The 26685-nt window shown below is 54.0% G+C and overlaps 1 protein-coding gene across 1 annotated transcript; it reads left to right on the top strand.

The window, feature by feature from the left end:
- Positions 1-699: 699 nt before the first annotated feature.
- RHBDD2 (rhomboid domain containing 2) lies at positions 700-8807 on the top strand. Its single transcript, XM_052662595.1, has 4 exons — positions 700-928; positions 3061-3468; positions 4521-4671; positions 7847-8807. Exons 1-4 carry the CDS (start codon positions 751-753, stop codon positions 8202-8204), a joined length of 1095 nt encoding a protein of 364 aa, XP_052518555.1. The 5' UTR covers positions 700-750; the 3' UTR covers positions 8205-8807.
- Positions 8808-26685: the final 17878 nt, after the last annotated feature.

The following is a 26685-nucleotide window of genomic DNA, read 5'->3' as shown; positions in this document are numbered from 1 at the left end:
TCCTACCCTGTTACTTTAATCCAGGCACCAAAACCTGCCTTTCACTTCAGTTCACTTCAGTTCAGTCGCTCAATCGTGTCCGATTCTTTGCGACCCCATGAATCGCAGCACGCCAGGCCTCCCTGTCCGTCACCAACTCCCGGAGTTCACTCAAGCTCATGTCCATCGAGCTGGTGATGCCATCCAGCCATCTCATCCTCTGTCGTCCCCTTCTCCCCCTGCCCCCAATCCCTTTGCCAGTAGCCAATTCCAGGCCATAGCAACGGCGGGAACCTGCGTTCTAATTGTCTTTGCCATCTAACTACATTACCCAGACCCTAGTGTCTTCACTGGTATTAATGAAGGTAAACACAGATAATGGAGGCTGTGTGTGTGAGAGAGAGAGAGAAAGATGGAAGGGTCTGTAAACTGCAAGGCACATTATTCATTAGGTAGTTAGAGCTGAGATGACGAAATCCAAAATTCGAGCCGCCCCGCACGGCGCCCCACAAGCGGCTCCCACAAGGGACTCGTAGCGGATCCCAAGGGTGCTGCAGCCAGAGTTCACTGGCTGGACGCCCTGCGGCCTACGCGCGTGGGAGGCACGCCAGCGCGAGTTACTGGATTGGGTAACGGCGCACGGGGCGGGGCCTCTGGGAGGCGGGGCTTCCGGCCACCCCCGCCGCTGTTGCCAGGGGTGACAGCCGCAGGGAGGCGGAAGGAGCCGAAGACCAGCCAGAGCTGCGTAGGTAAGCGGGAGCATTGGCCGCCATGGCGGTCTCGGAGCCCGGGTACCGGAGCTGGTCCTTGCGGCCCGAGGTGCCGTCCGCCACCTTCTTCACCGCGCTGCTCTCGCTGCTGGTATCCGGGCCCCGTCTGTTCCTGCTGCAGCAGCCCCTGGCGCCCTCGGGTCTCTCGCTGCGGTCCGAGGCCCTGCGCAACTGGCAAGGTGAGCAGGGCGGGGCCGGGTCCCGGGTGCCAGTCCTTTTTCCTCCGACCTCGCCAGGCCCTGGGCTCCGGCCTCCCAGCACCCACGCCACCCCATCTCCGTCCGCATCATTCTCCCCACCTGGAGGACCAGCCCCATATTCCACGTCTTTGTGCAGAGCCCCATCTTGGTCATCCCTTGTAACCCTTCCCTACCCAGATTTGTTCCGGTCCCTGTCGCCATCGTACTGGTCAAGGCTCCCATATCCATTTGTAGTAATTAGGTTTCATTCCACCCTGCTTGCTCGCCGAGGAGGATTTTTCTCTGCCTTGTCACAATCACACCTACGTCTGTTTTATTTATTTATTTTTTCCTACGTCTGTTTTAGGGCCCAACCCCCTACTGGAAAAAAAAAATTTTTTTTTTTTTTTTCACCTTCTCAAGACACTTGAGCTGTATCTGTGGCCACCTCTGTAAGCATCCTGGCCTCCTGGGGTTTAGAATTTCTTCTGCATCTTCGTTTTTATCTTAATCCTGACTCCGATTCCCAGCTTATAGCGGGAGCGGGGTGTCTTGTACCTTCGGGAGAGGTGTTGGTTTTCTTGGGGAGATGGAGAGATTTTGCAGACCAATTAATTATGAATATCTGCTCATAAAAGATGGTTTTAGTCTCTGTTTCTTCCCCATTCTTTTCTGGGGAGGAAAATGGGAGATTTGTATGACTTTTGTTGTTTTGCAAAGCACTGTCACAGGCATTAATCTCTCCATTCTCACGGTGATCCCATGACGTATTGTCACTGTAGGCTTTATTGCCCATGGGCTTTATTGTTGTCTATGCTTTAGATGAAGCTGAGGCTTAATGCGAAGACTCATAGAGCTTTGAGTCATACAATTGACACAGGAACCCGTATTGTTCTTTGCATCGTGTGACGTTTTGGAACTGGAACCTTGGGCTTTCTAATCCCCAAATTATATAGAATTGCTTCTAGAATTTTCACATGTACCCTTGGGATTTCTGTGTTGGAAGTACTCAACAAGTAATGACGGTACTCTTCAGATAATGAAGCCTTACAGAGATGGCCTGACTGAGGTATATGGTTCTTAGCCTGCCTCCCTGCTCAAATCTAAAAGCGGTCCCCCTCACCCTCACCCTGGATATACACAGCATGTCTGTCTTCAGAGACAGATGCAAAATGCCAGCCTAAACTGAGCTCCCTTTTTTTTTTCCTTTGCGGCTTCTCTTGAGTGTGGGATTCATGGACAATGTGAGTATTAGACACGTAAGAGACCTTTGAGGGCCTCGAGTGTATCCATTTTATTTTACAGTAAGAACATTGAAGCCGACAGGGCCCTGTGTCTGGACTGAACTCAAGCCAGTCTAGACGTGACAGAGCCAAGATTCCTTTAGGCTTCCAAATCCAATGTTACTGCCACTTCACTGATCACCCTCCTCTTTCAGTTTAGTGTTTTGGCCTGCAGGGATGTAAAAATATAGAAGCGAGGACTGCTTTTAGAAGAATAAAAGATTCTTTGCTGTCTTACTGCATATCAAACATCACTCTGCCTCTAAGACCGGATAAGCACTTGCAAGAAAGACTTCTGAGTTCTGTATCTACATTCTTAGTGATAGTTTTCTCATCTTTACAGGTGCACAATAATTCATGGTCCCTTTTTTCTTCCTCTGAACAGCCACTATGGAAGGAGAGGTCAGGATTACAGCCGAGGAGACGGGCACAAAGAGTGTTAAGTGACACCCACTCAATCCACCTGAAGCTGTTACAATTAATTAACCCTCAAACTGCCCGGTGAGATAGGTCAGTATTAAAGCCTCAAAGAGGATTATAAAGCACATTACAAATTATAAAAGACCATCCCATGCTAAAAAGTGTAATTTTTTTTTCCCCCACGTGGAAGCCAGTCACAGATAAGACTTGCTCCAGGTCTGGGAAAGAGCAAAGATTAGACATCCCCGCCTCTACTTTGAGTCCTGGGTCCTTCGCTGTTGCTCCCCTCTGCTTATCCCACTGGCTCCGGGCTGATTTTCCCTGGCAACGAGAGCCAGCTACTCCCCGTTTTCCTAGGTGGGTTGTAACCTGGCTTTTCCCTTTTTGGAGCAAGCCACCACCGGGCCTCTAACTCGGTTCCCTCTGCAGTTTACAGGCTCGTGACTTACATCTTTGTCTACGAGAATCCCGTCTCCTTGCTCTGCGGAGCCATCGTCATCTGGCGCTTTGCTGGCAACTTTGAGAGAACCGTGGGCACCGTCCGCCACTGCTTCTTTACTCTGGTCTTCGCCGTCATCTGCGCCATCATCTTCCTGTCATTTGAAGCTGTGTCATCGCTGTCAAAGCTCGGGGAGGTGGAGGACGCTCGCGGTTTCACCCCCGTGGCTTTTGCCATGCTGGGGGTCAGCTGCGTCCGTTCTCGGATGAGGCGGGCCCTGGTGTTCGGCATGGTGGTGCCCTCGCTGCTGGTGCCGTGGCTCCTGCTCTGTGCCTCCTGGCTCATTCCCCAGACCTCTTTCCTCAGTAACGTCTGTGGCCTGGGAATCGGGCTCGCGTGTATCCTTCCTAGAGGGCTGATGTAGTAACATTGACACGCCAAAGGGTGAACCACACTGTAGGTCCTGGGGGTCGGGGCAGGGGCTTCAGGCAGGTAGAGTTCACACATAGGTATTCTGTGTGCTAGCTTCAGATTTGGAACCATGTGGCCTCAGGCAGGTCACTTCCCTTCTTTATGCCAGAGTTTTCTCTTCTGGAAGAGATCCCCCTAGCTCTTTCCGTACAATGGCTCAGCACTGCCAGTTGGTTTTTTTCAAGGTGTAAACCCATTTGACTTAATTTTTTTTTACTGGAGGATCCTGAAATAACCATGAGCTAGAGGTGTGGCATGAAAGGTATTCCCACGAAAAAAAAAAGATATTCCCAGGAAACAGGTTTCTTTGTGTTTGTTTGGCTTAGTCTTTTTCTCAGAAGAAGAAGAAAAAAAATTTTTTAAGGTAGGGTTTGACAATATGAGTGGTTAAAAACTTAGAATAAGCCTTCTATTCCTTGCATAAACATTCTGGCAATTAGGCTGACTCTTTTTGGCCGTCTCAGCAGTGACGGGCGGATGCAGGTCAGATGACCAGGGTACCCTCACCTCTCTGGGAGCTGGTGACGGTGTCGGGGAGGCGGGGGGGGCCTGCCACAGAGGCCTACGGAAAGCTCACTTGGTCACATCAAAGCAAGGCTCCTTCTACCTGGGATAAAGGACAAGATGTCAGACCTCCCAGAGGGTATTAGACTAGCCACCTGCTTCATCCCACTTAGAGAGACAGAGGTGCGTGCTGGCTTCTGACGGTCATTCCAGGAGCCCGAGGGGCCCAGGAGAGAGGATGGGTGAGGTGTCAGCACTTGTCTGCCTGTCCTATTGCTGTGTGTGTTTGCTGCAAGGTACGGAGGCTAGAAACTCCAGCTCTTGGTGTCCCCTGAGCTTGAAGCTGCAGTCTAGAGATGATGGTGGAATAAGCCCAGGCCCCCCATGGAGCCAGCGTGGGCGCCTCTGTCCTAGGGGCAGTGTGCAGCGCCCTCCCTTCAGCTCTCTCCACTTCTCCTTAATACTCCAACCCCAGATGGCTTCACCTACTGCTTCTCCTTTGACGTCCCAGAGCAAGTTGCCATGAAGCTCGACCAGAAGTTCCCCTTCAGCCTGATGAGGAGGATTTCGATGTTCAAGTACATCTCTGGCTCTTCAGCCGAAAGGAGGGCAGCCCAAAGCCGAAAGTAAGTTACAGAATGCTGTGCTTGCTTTATTCCTGAAGCAGCTCCAGGGCCTATAAAAGAGCGGTCCCCAGCCATTTTGGCACCAGGGACCAGTTCCGTGGAGGACAGTTTTTCCACGAACCAGGAGTGGGGTCGGGGTGGGGGGGAATGGTTGTTTCAGGGTATTTCAAGCGATTACATGTTTTGTGCACTTTTATTTCTACTCTCAGATCCACCTCAGATCATCAGATCCCAGAGGTTGAGGACCTTTGCTGTATAGGGTGCGACTGGTTTTTGGTGTCCTGGGGAATAGGGAAGAGGGTTGTGGGTCGCCTGGGCCTACCCAGCAAAACCTGTGCACAGATTTCTCCCGAGCATCCTGGACTCTGCCCGCTGCTTCCAAAGTGGGGTCCAAGCAAGAAGAGCATTCAGTGCCCTTGCACATAATCCCGAGGGACTTGGCAGCCCCATCAGTGGCATCACCAACCCTCAGCACTGACAAGCCTTCTGTGAGGCTGGGATTGGGCTCCGGCAGGTGACGCTGGCAAGAAGCCCGATCCACCTGACTGACTGGGAGGCTTAGGAGGTGGCGTGGCCCGAACCTCAGGGTGTTCTTGGCCACCTGGCGGGAGAAGGCGAAGTTTATTCACTGTTTTCCAGTCCAGGTGCGTTAACTGTCAATGGAGCTCTCACATACCCTCCCTCCCTCCTGTCAGAGAGGAGGCCCAAAGGGGACAAATGTCTTTATCCAGGTAACACAGTCAGAAGTGCCCAGTCGAGAGCCAGAGGCTCCTGCTTCCGGGTCCTGCTCACTTCCTGTCCCTCCTGCACACGTGCTGCCAGCCTCGGGTGGCCTTCACTGGTTTTTGTCGATGCTGAGAGTTCCTGATGGAGGAGGTTTCCCTCCCAGAGAAAGAGTTCACTGCAGAGTCAGAGTGCTTTGTCAGCGGCCCATTTCTGCCTTGAGCCGGCTGTGGAGTCCATCTTGTCCCCCACGCTGGCCTGGAGGCAGGATCTTGGTTGAATCAGAAGCTGTTCTTGTAGTTTATTTTAGGAGGCGGACTCTCAGCCTTCAGTGACTCAGAGCCCTCTGACAATTTTCTTTTCTTTTCTTTTCTGTTTTGGCCATGCTGTGTGGCTTGTTGGATCTTAACCCCCCTCCCCAAACCAGGGATCAAACTTGGGGCCCCCTCAGTGAGAGTGCCAAGTCCTAACCACTCGACCTTGCTGGGGAAGTCCCAGCTCTGACCATTTCTTAAAGGCAGGGACGGGTACTGGGAAAAATAGAAATGCACATTCACTCATTTTATTTCAGGCAAGGAATTCCTGGAGTCTCAGTGGGTGGGAGGTGCTGACGTTTAGAATTAGCTGTATTTTAGCTTTTTGGAAGGACCCTGATGGGAAAGATCGAGGGCAGGAGGAAAAGGAGACAACAGATCATAAGATGGTTAGATGGCATTCCCAACTCAATGGACATGAGTTTGAGCAAGCCCTGGGAGGTGGCGAAGGACAGGGAGGCCTGGTGTGCTGCAGTGCATGGGGTCGCAAAGAGTCGGACACGACTGAGCGACTGAATGGCAACAACAACGGGTGGGAGGTGTTTACATTTAGAATTAGCTGAATTGTATAGCTTTTCGGTTCTTAATTGCTGTTCTCACAGAATCTAGAGAGAACTTAGTTCTAAGTTCAGTTCAGAGAGAACTTAGGGGTCCTCATTTGCAAACTCCTCAGCCGCACTCAGTGAAGGAAGCCCCTCTAAGGTGACTATGTTGACCCCTGGCAGCTGGGGCCTTGCTCTACAAGGCAGCCCCCAGTGAGGACAGTCTTGCACGCTGGATCACACTCACTTCTCTGTAACTGTGACACTCGTGGTGCCCAGTGATCCTGCTTCCCCCATAACGTGCAGACCTTGCTGGGGATATGGTGACCCACATGGCATAGTGCCCCACCCCGTAACATCCTGGCCTGCTGCAGCCACCCAGAACAGAACATGATGTTTCTGATGACCCAACAACAGGACACGGGCAGCGTTGACGCATGTGTTGGTTTTGGCATCAGTCCTGGACAGCTTTGTTTCCCTTGGAGGCTCTTATCAAGCTTCTTATAGGCCAGAGCCTCTGCATTTTTAAAATTCTGAAAGTGCCGTTAAATGTTGTGCGTCTGTACTTCAGTTGATTTATAAGCCTAGGTTTGGACTGAAGTGTATCAAGGTTTAATCATTACCTAACACAGGCAATGGCAACCCACTCCAGTACTCTTGCCTGGAAAATCCCATGAATGGAGGAGCCTGATAGGCTGCAGTCCATGGGGTTGCTAAGAGTCGGACATGACTGAGCGGCTTCACTTTATCACTTTTCACTTTCATGCATTGGAGAAGGAAATGGCAGCCCACTCCAGTATTCTTGCCTGGAGGATCCCAGGGACGGGGGAGCCTGGTGGGCTGTCGTCTCTGGGGTCGCACAGAGTCAAACACGACTGAAGCGACTTAGCGGCAGCAGCAGCAGCAACACAGGTGTCAGTGGTGTTGACATTCGTTCTTTGTATTGAGAAATCTCCGCAAAAGTTCACAGGCTAAATCCATTAGAACATGTCTTCCTTTGTAGTCCCAGTCACCTGTGTCTGTGGTGGGGTCTTCGACCTTGGCACAGACAGCTCCCTGCATCTGTCGTGTCCATTCCTGCCTGCCAGGACTTTGAGCTATAAGCCTTCTTTCCTGCCGTCACGGGTAGACCATCTGCCAGCAGACAAGGCCTAGGCCTGAACCCTGTGCTGCCCAGGTGGAGCCTTCCCCTCCAACCTCCCACAGGAGTGGACCTGTTCTCTTTGGTTGAATCGCTAGGCCAGCCACAGAAGACACTACCATGATCCCATCCCCAACTCCATCCGACTTGCAGACCGCCCTTACACCTCAAGGGGTCTCAGGCATGGGTCCGTCACCCCTCATCCTGCTGGCTTACTGCAGGGCGGTGAGTGGTCCCTGCCTGCTCTGGGCACCTGTTTTCTGTTCAGTTCATATGACTCTTTCTCCCCATGTGGCACTTTTACAGCTGGTTACAGGAAATGCCCGTCCACAGCCTGTTGTAATAGAAGGCAGTGCAGCGAGCCCAGGCCTTTCTCCTGCGGATCGACAGTTCGGGGTGCTGTGTTCCCTGGCATGACTAGCTCAGCACCCATCTTCTCTCTTGTTCCTTTCCAGGCTGAACCCTGTTCCCGGCTCCTACCCCACGCAGAGCGGCCACCCTCACCTGACCCCAAATCACCCTGCCGCCCAGATGCAGCACGCCAGTGGCCAGAAACTGGCGGCCTGGCCATCGTGTGCTCCTGGGCACATGCCCAGCCTGCCTCCGTACCAGCCTGCCTCCGGCCTGTGCTACGTGCAGAATCATTTTGGCACAACCCCCAACTCCTCGGGTGTCTACCCAGCTTCCGCGGGTGCCTCCCTGGGAGTCCAGCCCCCTGCCCCCCTCAACTGCCCCGGCACCGTGTATTCCGGGGCCCTGGCCACTCCAGCAGCCACAGGCTCTAAGGAGTGCTCAAGGGTCCTGATGCCCTGAGAAAGTTTCCAGAGATGCGATCTCCCTTCCTGGCCTTCTCAAAAAGGGCCTCTCTGAGCTGAGATTTTCTTGACACGAAGTTATTTATTGGATACCTCTATGTGCCACGCTCTGTGTTGAGTATTTTAATATGTGTTCCTGTTCATCTCCTTTACCCTCATGACAGCTTCGTGAAGTACAGTTGTCCCCACTTCCCAGATGCAGAAAGCAGGGCGCCTGGTCAGGACACGTGGCTCTCGTGGCACAGCTGGGGCGCTTGGCTTCAGGCCCAGGCCCCTCCCACCCCCTTCCCCGCCCCAAAGAAACCTCGGGGAAGGGGGATCGGTTGTCAGCGGCTCATCCCAGCGCTCTGTTCCTTCCTGGCCTTGTGCATAGTGCTCTTGGTTATCCAGTGTCCATGTGTCCATGTGTGCCCTTCGGGAGCTCCCTGCTGGTGTGCTCGCCAGTCCCCAGGCCTGTGCAGTGTTCCTCCCCTGCAGTGACACCCCGACCACCCAGACTTCTGCCCCAGGGGTGGTGAGACGGGCCTGCGTGCGTCCCAGCAGTATGTTGACGGGTCCGTCGCGTTGGTTACGTTTGTATAAAGAAACTGCCTCCAGCCTGCCCCTGGTGTGCTGTGTCTTTATGATCGGGAAATACAGAGGGCAGCAAAGAGAACTGCAGGCAGGTCCAGTTGGGCAGACGATGCCCCAGCGGGGATGTGAAATGGGGCAGGAGATACGAGGCTCCCTGGAGAGCTGAAAGGGCAAACGGGAAGGTTTGGCAACCCTGAGATGGGTGGATGGCAGAGAGCCACAGTGGTGGTCCCCACACTCCAGGCTGGGTCACCGTGAGAAGGGCTGCCTGGCGGGATCTTACACAGGAGAGACATGGGCACTGGCGGCAACGCTGTGAGAAGCAAGAGTTAGGGAGGAGAGCCCTGGCCTCTGCCTGTCTCCTGATCTCCCAGCAGGAGATCCCATGGGCTAAATTAACGATGAAGCTGTTGGCAGGTAAGCCCAGGAAGTGTAGTCTGCAGGGATCAGCTCCCCCATGCCCACCCCTCAAGGCAGGGCAGGGCAGGACAGGAAGGTGACTGAGCCAACGGGCACCTGATCAGGCCCGGGGGAGCTCATAGCTTCTGATCAGCTGTCGGCTGGACTCCTTCAGGTGGGCTCACGTTGAGGAAACACTCCTGGTGCGGGTGTCCTGACCGTAACACATGGCCTTTGTGGATTCCCGGAGCTGGATGGCCACCTTAGGCTGGCTTTTTGGAGAGGCCTGGGACTTAGAGATGGATAAGACACACCAACAGATCAGCAGCAGTGGTCAGGGCGATGAATGGCCTGCACTGGCCAGGGAGGAGGGACGAAGCCTGGAGGGTGGCTCCTGAGGATTGTGAACAGGATTCACCAGCCGAGGAGTCCAGATTGCAGTCCCAAGAGCCTGGCACATCCCACCACGCCCGCACCTTTCCCATAGGGTCACCTGGTGAGGGCAGGCTGCTGTGTGTCCCCTAGTCGTCATCCCTCCACTGCAGACTCCAGTCCCAGGCCTGTGCCCAGAAGCAGGGGAGGAGGCCACCTACCTTTCAGCATGCTACCATCACTTCCTTCATATCTAGCCCTCCCGGTTGGATCGGCCAGAGCTGTAGAGGCTGGCGGCCTGCATTGTGGATGGCCAGGCTCAAGGACCCTCACGCGACCCTGAGTAGCAGGGCTGTGAGGGTCATCTGAGGTCATTCTGTTCCATCGTCTCCTCTGCCACTGGTTTCCTTAAACAGCTTCCTGGGAGGTGGGGTGGGTCTGGCAGAGCAGCCGACAGCAGCCCGTCCTCTGCTGCAACCGCGGCTCTGAAATTGGCTCTTCGCCTATTCCCCTGGGCTTTGCTTGGGGCGCAGCAGGCAGCCTGGACCAGAGCGGGGGCACTTGTAGAGGGGATCCCAAAGCCCTCCCCCACTTGCCTGTTGAATCATCCACGTGCACCCGTTTCCGTGCGAGTGTGCCAAGCCTCAGGCTGGGCCTCAAGACAAGACAGGTGAGCTCCGTGAGGGCGGAAAACCCCCAACACGGGGCTGACACACAATGAAGATCTGTTGACCAAGTAAATGAACTGGGATGCCCTACTCATGGGGATCTCAATCTGGGAGTGGGGGAGAGTAGACAATTGAAAAATTGTAATTCAGTGACGCTGTTCAGGCATCAGAAGAGGCCCCCAGACCAGCCTGGAGATCTGGGGGTCAGTCGGATACCGACCACACATCCTTCCATGGGGGCGGGGTGGCCCTGGAAGGAGGGAAAGGGGAAAGCCCTAACTAGGTCCTCTCGCTATGGTTAGGCGCATGAAGAACACAGACCACCAGGCAAAGGGAAGGCCATTGTTCCCCCGCATGATAGAAACTGCTCCCCAGGCTAGGACGGACCCACTGATGGCCAGAGAAGCTTCCAGACGTCCTCCAGTTCCCCCTCTTCGTCAGCAGGGGGCAGCAGAGAAGCAGCCCCTTGGCCACCTCTGAAATCTTTCCCTGGGGCTGGTGCTGGGACTACAGGAGGAAGACAGTGTGCTTCCGTCCTCGGAGGAGCCCCCTCTGGGGTGGGGCCGGGGATCCAGCTCTGTGCATAAATGTGACCTTCCAGATAAGGTCTGGAAGAGAGGCATGGACGCCCAGCTCTGAGAGGCCCAGCTCCTTCAGATGCCTGCTGGTTCATTCCTTCATTTAACAAGCGCTTTGCGGGCCACTGGTGGCTCAGACGGTAAAAGCGTCTGTCTGCAATGCAAGAGACCTGAGTTCGATCCCTGGGTTGGGAAGATGCCCTGGAGAAGGAGATGGCAGCCCACTCCAGTATTCTTGCCTGGAAAATCCCATGGATGGCGGAGCCTGGTAGTCTACCGTCCATGGGGTCGCAAAGAGTCGAACACTACTGAGCGACTTCACTTCACTCCACTTGCGGGGAACAAGAGCTCCAGGCCTGTGCTCGGCTCTGGGGACATGAAGAAGGAAAAGGAGGAGCCCAGGCTTCAGTATGCCCAGTCTGTTGTGGGAGACGTGCTCTGTGGAGTGGGAGAAGAGCCAGGTACAGAGGCGAGGTGTGCCCACCTGGCAGGACAGGGTGGGGCGGGGGAGGGCAGTGGAGGGGAGTTAACCAGGCAGGACGGAGGGCGATAGTGTGAGCAGAGACGGGAAGGGAGTTCGGCAGGGCAGAGGCTGTGTGCAGCTAGGAAAGAGCTGGAAGTGATGGGTGCCCAGCCTGAGGCCCTGGCTGAGGGGTGGGACAGACAGAAATGGAGCCTAGAAGGCAAAGTGACTTCCTGGGGTCACAGCAGGTGAGTGGCCAAGCATGTGCACACAGCTCTCCCACCCGGAGTCCAGTGCTCTTGCCCTGCTGGAAGGCGTCTGCCCACCCGCAGGTGGCAGGGTGGGGGAGGGCCCAGGATTGGGTTGGAAAGTCCTGTAGGATGAGGTTCCCCCAAGTGAGGAATGAGGGGACGGAGAAGGATGGAGTTGTCTCCTGAGACCTGCAGGGGCCTCTCCCCGGGCCTGCATCCCAGGGTGCCCTCAGGGCTCTGTTCAGAGCATCTCTGCCTGGATAAGTGCCCGCAGCCAGAGGCAGCGAGTCCCTCACCTGGGCTCGAAGCTCAGCACCGCCACACCATCTCCAGGTCCCAGGCCACCCAGGATCTTGCTCGTTCTGAGCCTGGAGCTCCTCCCCCATGAAAGGTGGCCTGTCCGAGTCTGCTTAAACACTCCAAGGCTACTTCCTTGATGGACTCCTCCTCCTAGGGGCCTGGCTACAGCATCCCTGGAGCCAAGGACCAGGTGGGCTACCCACAGAGGCAACACTGGACAGGGCTTGGGGCGGTTGGGACAAAAAGCACACACACACACACACAGACACACACACACACACCCCCAACTCAGTCACGTAAAAACAGACACGACATTCTGAACTCACAAATCTTACCTAGGGGCCTTCCACGCCAACCTGCACTCTCTGTGGTCAGGGCTGTGGGTTCTGTTGGTGAAGGAAAGCTACACGGCTCAAAATAGCCTGGAGTTAAACCTCCCCTTCAGGTCCTCCCCACCATTCTATACAGAATAAAGAACTTTCTCCCCCGAAGAAAGGAATGGGCGTTAAGATTGATTACGTTCAGCCCCCAGCCGATCCCAGTCTCCAGCCGGTCTCAGGAAATCCTTGCCCCAGTTGTTGAAAGCTAACTAATCAAAAATAATCTTGAGGAGAAACAGACCCCTCAAAACAATGCGTCTCCGCATGTATATGTTTTCCATATAGACCTGCTCTCCTCTTAGCGCAGCAGCCCACTCACCTGACTGCTGCCCCTTCTCGCCTCATTAAAGGTGATCTGTTCCTGTAAAGTGCCCGTCTCTTTCTTTCTCTGCCCTTCACCTTCTCTAATTCCCTTACCCTATAGTTGATGCTGCTGCTGCTAAGTCGCTTCAGTCGTAGCCGACTCTGCGCGACCCCACAGCCCACCAGGGTCCCCCGTCCCTGGGATTCTCCAGGCAAGAACACTGGAGTGGGTTGCCATTTCCTTCTCCAATGCATGAAAGTGAAAAGTGAAAGTGAAGTCGTTTAGTCATGTCCAACTCCTAGCGACCCCATGGACTGCAGCCCATCAGGCTCCTCCGTCCGTGGGATTTGCGGGTCCCCTCAAATACGGTGAAGTCCTAACCATAGCCCTGACTTGTACCTGTGAATGTGACATGATGAGGTCATATGAGGTGGGGCCTAAACTCAACAGCTGGCTTCCCCATAAAGATGAAGCTACACAGAGACCCCACAGGGAGAAAACGGCCCTGTGATGACGGAGGCAGAGTCTGGGTCGACGTGTCTCCCAGCCACGGGCGCCAAAGACTGCTAGGAACCACTAGAAGCTGAAAAGAGGGGAGAAAGTGTTCCTCCCTAGAACTCTCAAGGGCAGCACGGGCCCCTGGATGCCTTGATTTCAGACTTCTGGCCTCCAGGACTGTGAAAGAATAAACATCTGGGTTTTTTTTTGTTTGTTTAAGTCTTTATTGAATTTGTTATAGTTTTGTTTCTGTCTTATGTTTTGGTTTTTTGGCCATGAGGCATGTGGAATCTTAGCTTCCAGACCAGGGATCGAACCTGTACCCCCTACATTGGAAAGCGACCTCTTAACCACTGGACTGCCAGGGACGTCTCCATGTCTGTTGTTTGAAGCCACCCAGTTTGGGGTGCGTTGTTACAGCCGCTCTGGGAAACAGGCAAGGTCATCTCCCTAGATGGCTACATTCAGGGCATCACCACCCCCACACAGAATCTGGGGAGCTCCCCACAGCTGGCTCCTCTACCTGCACCTGGGGCCCCCCACCCCCGTCTCTCCTCCAGCAATGTGGTTAGTTCCACGGCATCCTGTACTCATGCGGTGGGAAGGAAAAGCGGGAGGGAAGTAGAAGAGAAATGACATTTTGAACTCTCCCTGCTGGAGACAGTAGCTGGAAGAGGGAGGTGGTCTGCGGGCAGGGGCTCGGGGGATATGCCGCGTAGGGCCCAGTGAGGTCACAAGGCAGAGATGGCCTGAGGCCTTGGAAAGACATGGTGCTAGAACCCAGATCATGGAGGGTAGAGACCTTGCCCCTCACCCGGTTCCCCAGGCCACCGGGGAGAGAAGGGAGAGCTGGAATGAGTAGCCCCAGGAAGGTGCTCTGATCAGAAGGCAGAGGGGGGCCTCAAGGCTCCAGCAGCCTCTCCTGGCTACCAGGCCTTGGGCAGGTCACTGATGGCAGAGGGAGAATTACACAGGTAATAAAGCTCCTGCTGTTTAGTCGCTAAGGCATATCCGGCTCTGCAATCCCAAGGACTGTGGGCAGCCATGCTCCTCTGTCCGTGTAATTTTCCAGGCAAGAGTATTGGAGTGGGTGGCCAATTCCTCCTCCAAGGGATCTTCCCAATCCACGGATGGAACCCGAGTCTACTGCATGGGCAGGCGGATTCTTAACCACTGAGCCACCTGAAAAGCCTCAGGTAACAGATAGAGGGGTTATAAACAGGCTTTTTTCCTAGTGTGTGACCTGAGAGCAAAACACACAGCCTCACCTGCCCTTCCTTCCCTCACCTGTCAAACGCAAACAGCCATCCCTTCCTTCAGGGGTGTCAGTAAAGGATAGAGGCACCTGTCATGACGTGACTGTAGCTTCCGTGGATGGGGAAAAGGCCAATGCGGGTGGCCTTCTCCAGGCAGGTACCTGTCTATTGCACCTTGAACCTTGTGAAAACGGGGACTGTCTGGCTTGTGTTTATTCATTCACTGAACATCTACTGAACACCTCCTTTATGCAAGGCCCTATTCCAGTTATGGGAATGGAGCAGAAAGCAAGGTGGCCAAATGCCTACGTTTAAAGAGCCTAACAATCTGTGTGTCGGGGGCAGGGAGGAAGAGAAAAACAGTTACCAAACAGACGAATAAATGAAAAATAGAGGCTAGTGATAGCATGGTGCAGAGCATTAAAGTGAAATGAAAGAAAGTGAAAGTCAAGTCAATCAGTTGTGTCCGACTCTTTGCAACCCTATGGACTGTAGCCTACCAGGCTCTTCCTCCATCCATGGGATTTTCCAGGCAGGAAAACTGGAGTGCATTGCCATTTTCTTCTCTAGGGGATCTTCCCAACCCAGGGATCAAACTTAGGTCTCCCACCTTGCAGGCAGACTCTTTACCCTCTGAGCCACCAGGGAATCCCAAGAATACTGAAATGGGTAGCCTATCCCTTTTCTAGCAGATCTTCCCAACCCAGGAATCGAACCGGGATCTCCTGCAGTGCAGGCAGATTCTTTACCAACTGAGCTATCAGGGAAGCCCTTACAGAGCATTAAGACAAGACAATGAGGCATAGAGAGGGGAGAACCGTAAGTCATGGAAGGCCTCTTGGAGGAGGTGACTTTTCTGCAGAGATCTGATGAAATCCAAGGAACAGCCATAAGAGGATCTGGATGAAGAGCATCCCAGGTGGAGAGAAGGACAAAGAAAGGGCCAGATGGGAAGGGCAGAGCATAGGGGAGAATGGCCTGGGGTGATGCACACAGTAGGTGCTCAATGAATGCTTGTTCCCCTGGGAATCTGTACGTGGGCAGCCTGGGTTTGGGAGGCCACACCCATGCTCACGGCTTGGTGCTCTGAGCCATGATGACCTAACCACCTGGCCCACAGGGAGTTCACGGTCAAGAGTCAGACATCCCGGGAGCCCGAGTCCTCACACTGCCTGCCCTCATTCATTCACTCATCTCCTTATCAAATAGTTACTGAGCATCTGCCGCATCTGGGCCTCATCCAAGGGGCTGGGCCACAAAGATGACCAAGCCCCGCTCTCATCGAAGTCTGGTGAGGGAGGCAGAAAGCTCCCTGGGAGACCCCAGCTTCAGGAGAGACTCCCTGCTCACCCCCGCAGCCAAGGGAGAAGCCAGCCCTGCGGGACCCAGGGAAGGTGTCCCAGAGGAGGCGATCCCCGCACCTGGCCTGGAAGGCTGAGCAGGGCTCTCCAGAATAGAATGTGGAGAAGGGCATTCCAGAAGGAGAGGGCAGCCCGGGTCAAGATGCCCAGCCAGCCCGAAAAGTGTGTAGAAGGGCCACTGGGGCCAGCGCCAAGGGATGGACGCAGAGAGGCCATGGCAGCGAGGGCAGGAAGGGCCCTCACGGCCAGCCTAAGGAGCCTGGAGTGGACCCTGGGGGTGGTGGAGACCACTGTGGGTTTCCCTGTTCAGGAATCTGGGGTCGGTCTGGAGGGAGCCTCACAAATTCACACAGTTGAAGCCAGGCTTCTCCCCTGGGGCTGCCCCCGCCTCCTCAGGGCCCTCGGGGCTGGAGGAGGACAGGCAGAGCTGGTTCTTCCATGTACCCAAGCTCTCTGCCTAAGGGTGAGCCAGCTCTCTGGGTCTCTGTGTGATAGGCGGGCTCCCCACGCCACCCCCGCTGCCCCCCGCAGAGCCATCAGGAACATTCCTGTGGTTGGTGGAGAAGAAATCTAAAATCCCTGAGCCTCCTGTTTGTTCTTTGTTGTGCTCCGCTCCCAGGTGTGGCCCCTCTTCTGTGAACTCTCGGGACTCCAGGTGCACAGAAGGGTTACTTGCCAGGACCGGGGAAGCAGGGCAGAGCCAAACTCCCAGAATGGAAGGTTGGAACCCAGGTGTCCCAGCCCCCAGATCCTACCTGCCCTGAGTTCATCCCCTCTGAGGAAGTGGGAGGTGGGGAAAAGGAGGGTATTTCAGCTCTCCCTTCCCGAGGGCTCTGCTGGTGGGGATAGGTGGGGGGGACCACCATCTTGGCTGCTGGGACAGTCCTGAGCCTGCGTCTCCCTGGCCTCCAGATGGAAGAGAAATCAGCTGGCTTTAAGAGCAGCTGTCAGATCCTGTCCATCTGGTATCCCTTATCTGAGTTGTGAGGAGGGACGGGAGACACCTGAACCTCCGCTGGGCCTGAGTGGTAGCGCTGCAGGCCCCAGTGATGTCGTCCCCCTCCCCTCTTCCTCCCTGGAGGAACCCAGGGATGAATGGAGGAGCAGCTGAGAATGTGGATGAGTATGGGGGCTCGGGGAGGTTATGGGCCAGTGCATCGCTCTGTGTGTTCAATGTGGGAGCAGGTGGATCAGCTTGAAGGTGCGGGCGGCGCTGCCTATTAGGTACTCTCCGGTGGGAAAGGTCCTTCCCCAGCCTGGTTCAGCCTCGGAGCTCCGATGACTGTGCCGAAAAGATCCTTAGACCCTCTGGTCCTGAGAGGAAAGAAGCCTTTCCCGAGGCTGCACAGGGAGTGGACGCAAACCCCACATGCCAGCCTCCCATTCGCCCCCAGAGACTGTCTCCCACGAGAAGACTGCCGGGGCCCTGTCCTCCCCTGCCCTGCCCTGCGAGGGCCTCCGCCCAGGCCCCTCCAGCCAGCACGGCTCGGTCGGTCCCTCTTGGGGTCCAGCCAGCCCCTCCAGAATGTTTGGGGTGGGTGAAACTCTCTGCTTGGAGTCTAGCCTTAAGCCTTCATGCTGCAGTCCCGAGTCCTAATGGAAGAACCCGAATCTCCCTGCAGGCCCCAGAACTTTCCCTTCCCAAGGGTGCCAGGCCCTGCTGGTGGCTTCTGCACCTGGGCCAGTGTCAGTTTCCCTGAGAACCAAGGTCTAGCCGGGTCAGGTTCTGGCTCACCCTGGGAGGCCCCGGGTGGCATTAGGTAACAGTTCCAGCTCTCTCCAGTCTTCAGAAGCCAAGCCCATGCCCCTTCACCTGTTCTGAAGGCTGGAGCTAGGCCGGAGTGAGGGCAGAGGATGTGAGACCCGGCTTCTTTTTTCCCTGTTGCCCTGCAGGGTCCCTGAGCCTGCCACCTCACCCTGGGAGGCCAGGACTCACTCCCATTTTATGGATGAACATATTGGGGCTCTGGGAAGAAAGCAACTTAGCCAGTGAAAGCAGAGTCTTACTGAGCACCCAGGTCTTCAGCCCACTGATCCTGACCTGCTCATGGCCAGGAAGGGGGTTTGCAGAGAGGGTGGCCAAAATGCCTGCTGGAGGTGGCAGAAAGGACCTGGGTCCTCTCAGAGCTCTCACACATATGCAGGCATGTGTGTGCGTGTACACATATGTATTTCGATGTGCATGTGTGTGCATGCATGTGAGTGGGGTGGGGGGCCAGTCTCCTTCATGAGCCCCTCTCCTGCATGGAGCCCACTCCCCCTCTCCCTCCAAGAGCTCCTCTCCCCTTTACCCTCTCGGGAGCCCCTCCTTCTCACCCAACCCCTCCCCAACATATATGTAAAGTTCCATGAAGGAATTCCCTAGCTCTCCAGTGATTAGGACTCTGTGCTTTCACCACCAAGACCATGGGTTCAATCCCTGGCTGGGGAACTAAGATCCCAAAGGCTGAGCGGCATGGCCAAAAAAAAAATATTAAGTTCCATGAGATCAGAGCCTTGGTTCCATCCACAGTGTTATCCCTCGCTTGTGCCCAGAACACTTCTTGTTCTCTCTGTCCAAGCATCTAGCAGGCAGGCACTCAAATATTTGCAGGATATATATAGTCAGTCAGTCAGTTCAGTCGCACAGTTGTGTCCGACTCTTTACGACCCCATGAATTGCAGCACGCCAGGCCTCCCTGTCCACCACCATCTCCCAGAGTTCACTCAAACTCACGTCCATCGAGTCGGTGATACCATCCAGCCATCTCATCCTCTGTTGTCCCCTTCTCCTCCTGCCCCCAATCCCTCCCAGCATCAGAGTCTTTTCCAATGAGTCAACTCTTTGCATGAGGTGGCCAAAGTACTGGAGTTTCAGCTTTAGCATCATTCCTTCCAAAGAACACTCAGGGCTGATGTCTGCAGACAGACCTTGGTGCTGGAAGTGTATTTGTGTGCGTGCACGCATGTGTGTGTGTCTTCTGCTGGGAGAGGAGGAGGATGGGGCTGTCTAGGCAGGGCTGAGCCCCGGAGACGGAAGGACCACAGGGGTGCTGCCTGCTCCCTGGTGTGAGAGAAGGGGCAGCGGCATGGGCATCAGGAGGACTGCTTTACTGTGTGACCTTGGCCTCCAGTTCAGGTCACTCAGCTGCAAAATGAAGGTCATACTGCCCACTGCAGAGGTTGCTCCGGGAGCTGGTACAGAGGGGGCGGGGCCCATCTAAGGATGAGCAGGCTGCTTCGGAAGATGGTGTGGTCCTGTTACCAAGGTGAGCAGCTGAGGGATGCTGTGGAGGCTGAATGTGATGAAGACCATTAACTCTGAGAATTTGGGCAGAATGGGGACAGATCACAGTCAATCTGGGCCTCATCCATATAATGGGCATTTCTCCCCAGTGCTTGATGTCCTACTGTGAGAACCACACCTGGAGCCAAGTTGTCTCTCCTCCTCCCTCACTGCCCTGCACCCAAGCCTCATCCTTTGCAGGGGGTTGTACCTCCCTGAGGGCCCTGGGAGGGTAGGGTTAAGGGGGCAGGGGTATGAGCAGACCTTACCTCTCCAGGGGTCTGGATCCCTGCTCAGAAGCAAACAAGGCTACCAGACATCACCCTTCTCCAGGCTCTGGTCCCTTGTTCAGGGCTTTCCTGGGAATTGCTAGGTCTCTGTGGATGTTCCTGCCAACGGCTGGAGGGTGGGTTGCATTCTGGACCAGTTGGTGCAGTGACAGAGCTGTGTCTACAAAAAGAAGGCTCACTCAAAAACCATGCTGGCCCTCTCTTTGCCGCCTTTGCCCCTAACTGGCTGGGTAGAAGGTGGCTGGGTGTTGGCATTTTCTTCCTACAAGGAAGAAGCCAGGTGTCCAGAGATGAGACACACGAGGTGGGAATCACAGGAAGATCCTCTAGAGAAGGAAGTGGCAACCCAGTATTCTTGCCTGGAAAATCCCATGGACAGAGGAGCCTGGCGGGCTATAGTCCATCAGTGCAGTTCAGTCGCTCAGTCGTGTCCAACTCTTTGCAAGCCCATGGACTGTAGCACACCAGGCTTCCCTGTCCATCACCAACTCCCAGAGCTTGCTCAAACTCCTGTCCATCGATTGCGTGATGCCATCCAACCATCTCATCCTCTGTCGTCCCCTTTTCTTCCTGCCTTCAATCTTTCCCAGCATCAGGGTCTTTCCTAGTGAGTCAGTTCTTTGCATCAGGTGGTCAAGGTATTGGAGCTTCAGCTTCAGCATCAGTCCTCCCAATGAATATTCAGGACTGATTTCCTTTAGGATGGACTGGTTTGATCTTGCCATCCCAGGGACTCTCAAGAGCCTTCTCCAACAGCGCAGTTCAAAAGCATCAATTCTTTGGCACTCAGTCCATAGTGTCGCACAGAGTCAGAGACAACTTGCACACGGGCAGAATGCAGAGGCTGGAATCTCTCAATTTCTTTTTGCTTCACTGGGGGCCCACCTGGAGTGGTCTGGGATCCTCAGAGGCAGAACCAGAGACCTGAGAGCCTCCTATCTGGTCTCCCCTCTGGTCTCCCCTCTCTCCCTCCCCTCTGGTCTCCCCTCTCCAGCCAGTGCCTTATTCCCCATTCCTTCCTGCCCCCTCTGATCAGGAACCAACAGAATGACCAGAATAAAGGAAACAAGCCAGGGCTCTTCCCAGTTCACACCCCTTTGGTGCCTCCCCTCCCCACCCCTCCCCCAGCACACATGTTGCCCTTTGTTCATCAGCTCGTTCATGAAGGGTCTGCTAAGAGCCGGGTGCGGTGCACAGGATCAGCTTACAGGCTGGCTTAGAGAAAGCCAGTAATCACACAGCCACACAAATGATAGAATATCGAATTACCAACCACGCAAATGCTCCACGGGAAAGGAACATGGTTGAGGTGCAAGGAGGTCCTTACACCGAGGACCCTGGCTGGCCAGGTAGAGGAGCAGGATTTCACTGAGGACCCTGAGCAAGAGCCGAGGAAGGGAGTGCCAGGGAGTCATTAGCTGCAGAAGGCGAGAGAAGAAAGGGGGACAAAGAGGTCAAATGCCACTGAGGTGTCAAGTAAGATGTTGGTGGTGGTTAGTCACTAAGTCACGTCCTACTCTTTGCAACCCCATGGACTGTAGCCTTCCAGACTCCTCTGTCCATGCGATTTCCCAGGCAAGAATACTGGAGCAGGTTGCCATTTTCTCCTCCAGGGGATCTTCCTGACTCCGGGGATTGAACCTGCATCTCCTGCACTGGAAGGTGGATTCTTTGCCACTGAGTCACCTGGGAAGCCCTTGAGTAAAATGAGAAAAATGTTCTCAGGGTAAAGCACAGACGTCTTAGCTTGGTCATCAGGTCCCTTCAGGCTGGCCTCATTTGTATCGCCATCCACCCCCAGGCCATAGCAATCACCATGCCTACCATGCTGTTGTGTGCATTTTCCTCCCTGCCTGCAATTTCTTTCTCATCCTGGCAAATTCCCAAAGACCCCGCAAGCCTCAGCTCAAAAGCTGCCTCCTCCATGAAGCCTTCCCTGACTGCCACCCCTCTGGTAGAGCGTGTCACTCCCTCCTTGGGTGTTCCCATAGCCCTTTGTATAAACCTCTGTTTGGAACACACGGCAGAATAGTAAGAGTGAGGCTAGTGAGAATAATGGCCAATGCCTGGGGGGCCAGTGGGATATATGGAAATGTTGAGAATGATAGATCAGAATTTCCAGAAGGGCAGTGCTGAGACCAGGCCCTTTGGGTCCACTGACAGAGGCCAGCAAGTAGCCCTCCTTGCTACTTGCCTATGGGTTGGCATTGAATTCACCCTGCTTCTCCCACTCCGGGGCCTCGTACAATCCACAGCACCTCTGTGCTGCTTGGCAAGCTGCCAGGTGTCTGCCTGCCTCCCTGTGGGTGCACAAATCCCTTGAGGGTTCTTTCTTCATGGTCCCTCCCCCACCTGCTGCAGCATAAAGGGCTCTGCAATGGAAAGTGGAACTCAAGGCCAAGGCAAGGGATGCTGTGCCAATTTCCTTCAGCCCCAACTAAGGATGTTTCTGGGCTCCCTCCCTGATTCCTTCATTGCACACACGCTTCTCAAAGTATGGAACCAGCTGCTTAGTCCCTGGCATCAAGCACTTCCTAGGCTTGGACCTGAAAGGTAAGGAAGCCGGGTTCCTTGAAATGTTAGTCACTCAGTCGTGTCCGACTCTGTGCGACCCCATGGACTGAAGCCCACCAGGCTCCTCTGATTCTCCAGGCAAGAATACTGGAGTGGATTGCAATTCTTTCTCCAGGGGATCTTCCCAATCCAGGGATCGAACCTGAGTCTCTCTCCTTGCAGGCAGATTCTTTACCATCTGAGCTACCAGGGAAGAACTACTGAATAATATAGGGAGTGCCATCTGACCTAGGCTGGCCTTCCAAGATCATTGTGAATGCCAGGGCCACCGCTAATTGATCTACCTGCCTGGAGGGGTCCTGGGAGGCTGGGGCAGCAGCACCCCGCCTGGGCTCCTGGGCTGGGCTCTCCCAGCTTTGCACTTGGCCAGTCAGGCCCTAGGCTATGCTGAGGGCCTGCTGTGTGCTCAGTGTTGACTGAGAAAAAAACAAAAACACACAGCCTAAGAGTTCTAAGTCTCAGTTTTTATTCAGAGACTTACCGAGGACTCTAGCCTGGGAAACAGTCTCTCAATAGCTCTGAGGGTACTACTCTGCAGAGGTTCGGGCATAGAGAAGGCAGGATATATGTATATATGATTTTGGCTGCGGAATACAGGCAATCCAGTATCTCTCTCGGTAGAGGGTCACTGTTTGATACAAGGTACAGATATCTCAGTTAGATTTTAGTGTTTTGGTTTTTTTTTCTATGTATGGGAAAGTGCAAGAATCTTGGTCTATGATAATTCTTCCTGAGATATATCTAACTGTTTAAGGGGCCTGTTTTTTCAAAGCACAGAGTGCTTTGTCCTGTTCTTGGTCTTAAATTCCTTTCAGGGTATATAGGTCAGTAACTGTAGTGGCTAATGACTTGATCCTTGTAGAACTGGGTGGTGGGCGGCATGCTTTGATGGACATCAGGTGGGATGTGGATCCACTCAGAGCCTGGTTCTGGTCCAGGCTTTCCACTGACAACCTATATAATCTTCAGTAAGTCACGCCAACTTGTGGGGCCTCTGTTTCTCCCTCTTTAAAATGGGATGATAACCACCTCCTGGAGTTGGTTGCAACAGTGAAAAGTTTCCTTATGTAAAAACACTCTGTAAGCTATAAAGAGAGGTGGATGACGGCATGGGCCATGTGGGCTGGGGGGCATCCCTCCCAGTGATGATAATAATTTTCTCCCACTCTGGGAAGGATAGGTACAAAAATAAGATCTTGATGATCTAGGTCTCAGTATTATCTATAGCTGTATAGCAAATTACTCCCAGATCTAACAGCTTAAAATAACAAATATTTATCATCTCAGAGGTTTTGTGGGTCAGAAATTTGGGAGCAACTTCATGGGGTGGTCCTGCTCAAGTCTTCTCTATTTTTTTTTTTTTTTTTGGTCACATGGCATTCCGGATCTTATTTCCTCAACCAGGGATCAAAAGCCCCCTGCAGTGGAAGCAGAATCTTAACTAATGGACCACCAGAGAAGTCCCTCAAAGCTTCTGTTGAAGTTACAACCAAAGTATCATCTGAAGACCTGACTGGGACTGGAAGATCTGTTTCCATGGCTACCCACTGACATGGCTGTTGGTAGGAGAGCCCAGTGCCTTGCTGGCTGTTGAGAGAAGGCCCCTTCCTGTAGCACATAGGTCTCTTCATGAGGTTGCTTGAATGTACCCAATGCGCCAGCTGGCTGGCTTTCCCCCATAGCTGGTGATGCAAGAGAGAGTAAGGCAGAAGTTACGACGGCTTTTGATCCAGTTTTGGGGAGTCACATATCATCCTTTCTGCCTATGTTCGTGGTCCCATCGCTCAGTCTCCTGATACAGTGTGAAAGGGAACTACGCATGGCATGACTGTCTGGGCACAGGATCGTTGGGGGCCATCCTGGAGACTGGCTACCATAGTTCTCTCCTCCAAGACTTATACAGTCACCCCTCCTCCTCACATACCAGGAATCCAGCTATCATGTTTCCCTCCCCTTCCACTCTCACTCTCTCCCTCAGTCACCAAGGCCCAAGGTTGGGCCTCTAGAACACCTCTTTCACCAGTTCCCCCATTTCACCCTCCTGTCCCCACCCAGGCAAGATCTCGGTCACGTCTCTTCTGAGCACCCAGGCTCTTCTGATCCAAGATGCACACATTGCATGAAGCTTTCACTGGCTCCCCAGTGTACACAGACTCCTGTGTATGCTCCTGGGAACAACTCCTGGGTGAGGTGTTCAGTCCCTGCTCACCACTCCTCAATGGGCCTAATTTGAGCCTCACCGAACATTCAGACAACTAAGATCATGGCATCTGGTCCCATCACTTCATGGGAAATAGATGGGGAAACAGTAGAAACAGTGTCAGACTTTATTGTTGGGGGCTCCAAAATCAACTGCAGATGGTGACTGCAGCCATGAAATTAAGAGACACTTACTCCTTGGAAGAAAAGTTATGACCAACCTAGATAGCATATTCAAAAGCAGAGACATTACTTTGCCAACAAAGGTCTGTCTAGTCAAGGCTGTGGTTTTTCCAGTGGTCATGTATGGATGTGAGAGTTGGACTGTGAAGAAAGCTGAGCGCCGAAGAATTGGTGCTTTTGAACTGTGGTGTTGGAGAAGACTCTTGAGAGTCCCTTGGACTGCAAGAAGATCCAACCAGTCAGTCCATTCTAAAGGAGATCAGCCCTGGGTGTTCTTTGGAAGGAATGATACTAAAGCTGAAACTCCAGTACTTTGGCCACCTCATGCAAAGAGTTGACTCATTGGAAAAGACTCTGATGCTGGGAGGGATTGGGGGCAGGAGGAGAAGAGGACGACAGAGGATGAGATGGCTGGATGGCATCACTGACTTGATGGATATGAGTGTGACTGAACTCTGGGAGTTGGTGATGGACAAGAAGGTCTGGCATGCTGCGATTCATGGGGTTGCAAACAGTCGGACACGACTGAGCGACTGAACTGAACTGAACTGAACTGATGTTCTCTAAGCAAAGTTATACCCCTTCATTGACCTTGTTAGCTCTGCCTGGAAGACATTCTTTTCATCTGTCTGTAAAACTCCTAGGCATCCTTCAAAACCCATCTCCCAGAATCCTTCTCTTACTGCCCAGGACAGTCAGTTTGTCCCTTTCCAGATACTCTCAACCTCTGCTCACAAGCTTGTAACCATCTAATTACCTGCCAGCCCCTCTTCACAACTATGAGCTTCCCCAGGGCAAACACAGCCTGGCTCATCTTGGGGTCCTCAGAACAAAACCCGGAGCTGGGTGCATGTGCAGGTAGGAGCTGGAGAGAAGATCAGGCCGGATACATTCAGCTGTGAGTGGGAAAAAAAACCCCAAATCAAACTGGCTTAACGAATGAGGACCTTCATTATCTCACATGGAAAGAAGTCCAGAAGCAGGTGGGCAATTGGCACGGTGTGACCGGCAGTTCAGGAGCCACTATTGGCTTCGTCCTCTGGCCAGTTCTCCTCGCGGCTGCATGAGGGCTACCAGAGAGCCCATGTCACCAGTGGGCATGACAACATCCAGAGTCACAGAGGCAGCATGTCCTCTGAGGTCTTCCTCTTGGGAGCCCCCTCTGTGCCGCCCCTCAGAAGACCTCCCCTCCTTGTTTCCTTGATCAGAACCAGGTCATGGGTCACTCCTCAGCCAGGTGCCATGGGGGAGACTGTCTGGGCACAGAGGCTGTTGGGAGGCCACCTTCCACACTGGAAGGGAGTCACAGCCTGATCGCGAGAGCACGTGGGACATATTTACAGATGGAGCTGGGAAATGAGTGAGACTTTGGCATGTCTAGAGCAAGCAAGGTGAGATGTGAGGAAATAAGGTTGCTAAGGATGGGTTTCCAGACCCCTTGCCCACTGTAGTCATCTTCTCATTCATTCATTCATTCAAATAGTGATTGAATAGCTACGTGCTAGGTTCTGCATCGATCCTATGAAGTACGTATTGTTATTTACATTTCAGAGTGAAGAAACTGGGCCGCAGGTGGAATAACTTGTTCAAGCTCCCAGAGTAGGTGGGGACAGTCATATCTGCGTGGCTCACAGTGCAAAGTTCTGAGTCACCCCAAGAGAGGACCATAGGGTACAAGGGCAGGTTGCATGTCCCGAACTGGCCTCACTCGCCTGGGCCCTGACCAGTCCCACAGGAAGGCTGGGCTTGCCTGGATGGGGCATCTGTGCTGTTTTGTAAGGGATGAGGGTCTTGACCTAGGCACAAACCATTCTGGAACCAGCTCTGATTCCAGTGCCTGGCAGGAGCACTCGGGGTGGGGCCGTTTTTTAGATATAGGTTCCCTGGGCTCCACCCCTAATCCCTTACACCACACCTCTCCACTCCATAAAAGGCCACCATGGGTCTCAAGCCCTGGGAAGGCAGGACGGTGCCTCAGCCCAGGAGCTGGCCTGGCCGGTTGGCCCTGTCCAGGGCATCCACACCTGCAGCTGCCCAGGTGGGTGTCTTCTCAGCATGGGGCAGGGCAGGAGGAAGTGGGCAGGGGCCAGAGGCTAAACACTGGAGGTGGCAGCCTTGCTGCCTCACCCTTCCTCGGCCCTCCTGGGAAGCCAGGTTCAAGGCAAGGAGGGCAGAGAGCAGGCTGCCTGTACCTGGCAGGTCAACCAGAACCAAGACAGGTAGCTAAAGGCAGGGTGGCTGAAACCGAGCCTCGGTGAGGAGGTGGAGTAGCTGGCTGGGGTCTGTCTTGTCCCAGACTGGGTTGGGGGTCGGGGGCGGTGTGAGAAGGGAAGGGAAGAGGAAGGAGCTGGTGCGGGACTTGTCCCCAGCCTGTGCCCAGGCCTGGTGGTACAGCAGGGGAAGTTGTGGATAGGGCCGCTGAAGCAAGGGCTCTAGTCCCGTCCCTGCCATTCATTTACTGTGTGACGTTGGACAAGTGCTGCGACCTCTCTGATCTGAGTTTTCTCACCTGTACAATAGGGAGGTGGCCTGGGATGATCTTAAAGATTTCTCTGGGCGGACTGT

Source organism: Budorcas taxicolor, chromosome 2 (genome assembly GCF_023091745.1).
Source record: "Budorcas taxicolor isolate Tak-1 chromosome 2, Takin1.1, whole genome shotgun sequence".
Taxonomy (NCBI): Eukaryota; Metazoa; Chordata; class Mammalia; order Artiodactyla; family Bovidae; genus Budorcas; species Budorcas taxicolor.
This window is presented reverse-complemented; position numbering and strand designations above follow the sequence as displayed.

What these genes read in the sequence shown, in the direction of transcription:
- RHBDD2 (XM_052662595.1), top strand. Translation starts at nt 751, where the DNA reads ATGGCGGTCTCGGAGCCCGGGTACCGGAGCTGGTCCTTGCGGCCCGAG. An exon ending in GGCCCTGCGCAACTGGCAAG is followed by an intron (nt 929 to 3,060) that starts GTGAGCAGGGCG and finishes TTCCCTCTGCAG; the next exon opens with TTTACAGGCTCGTGACTTAC. An exon ending in CCTGGGAATCGGGCTCGCGT is followed by an intron (nt 3,469 to 4,520) that starts GTATCCTTCCTA and finishes CTCCAACCCCAG; the next exon opens with ATGGCTTCACCTACTGCTTC.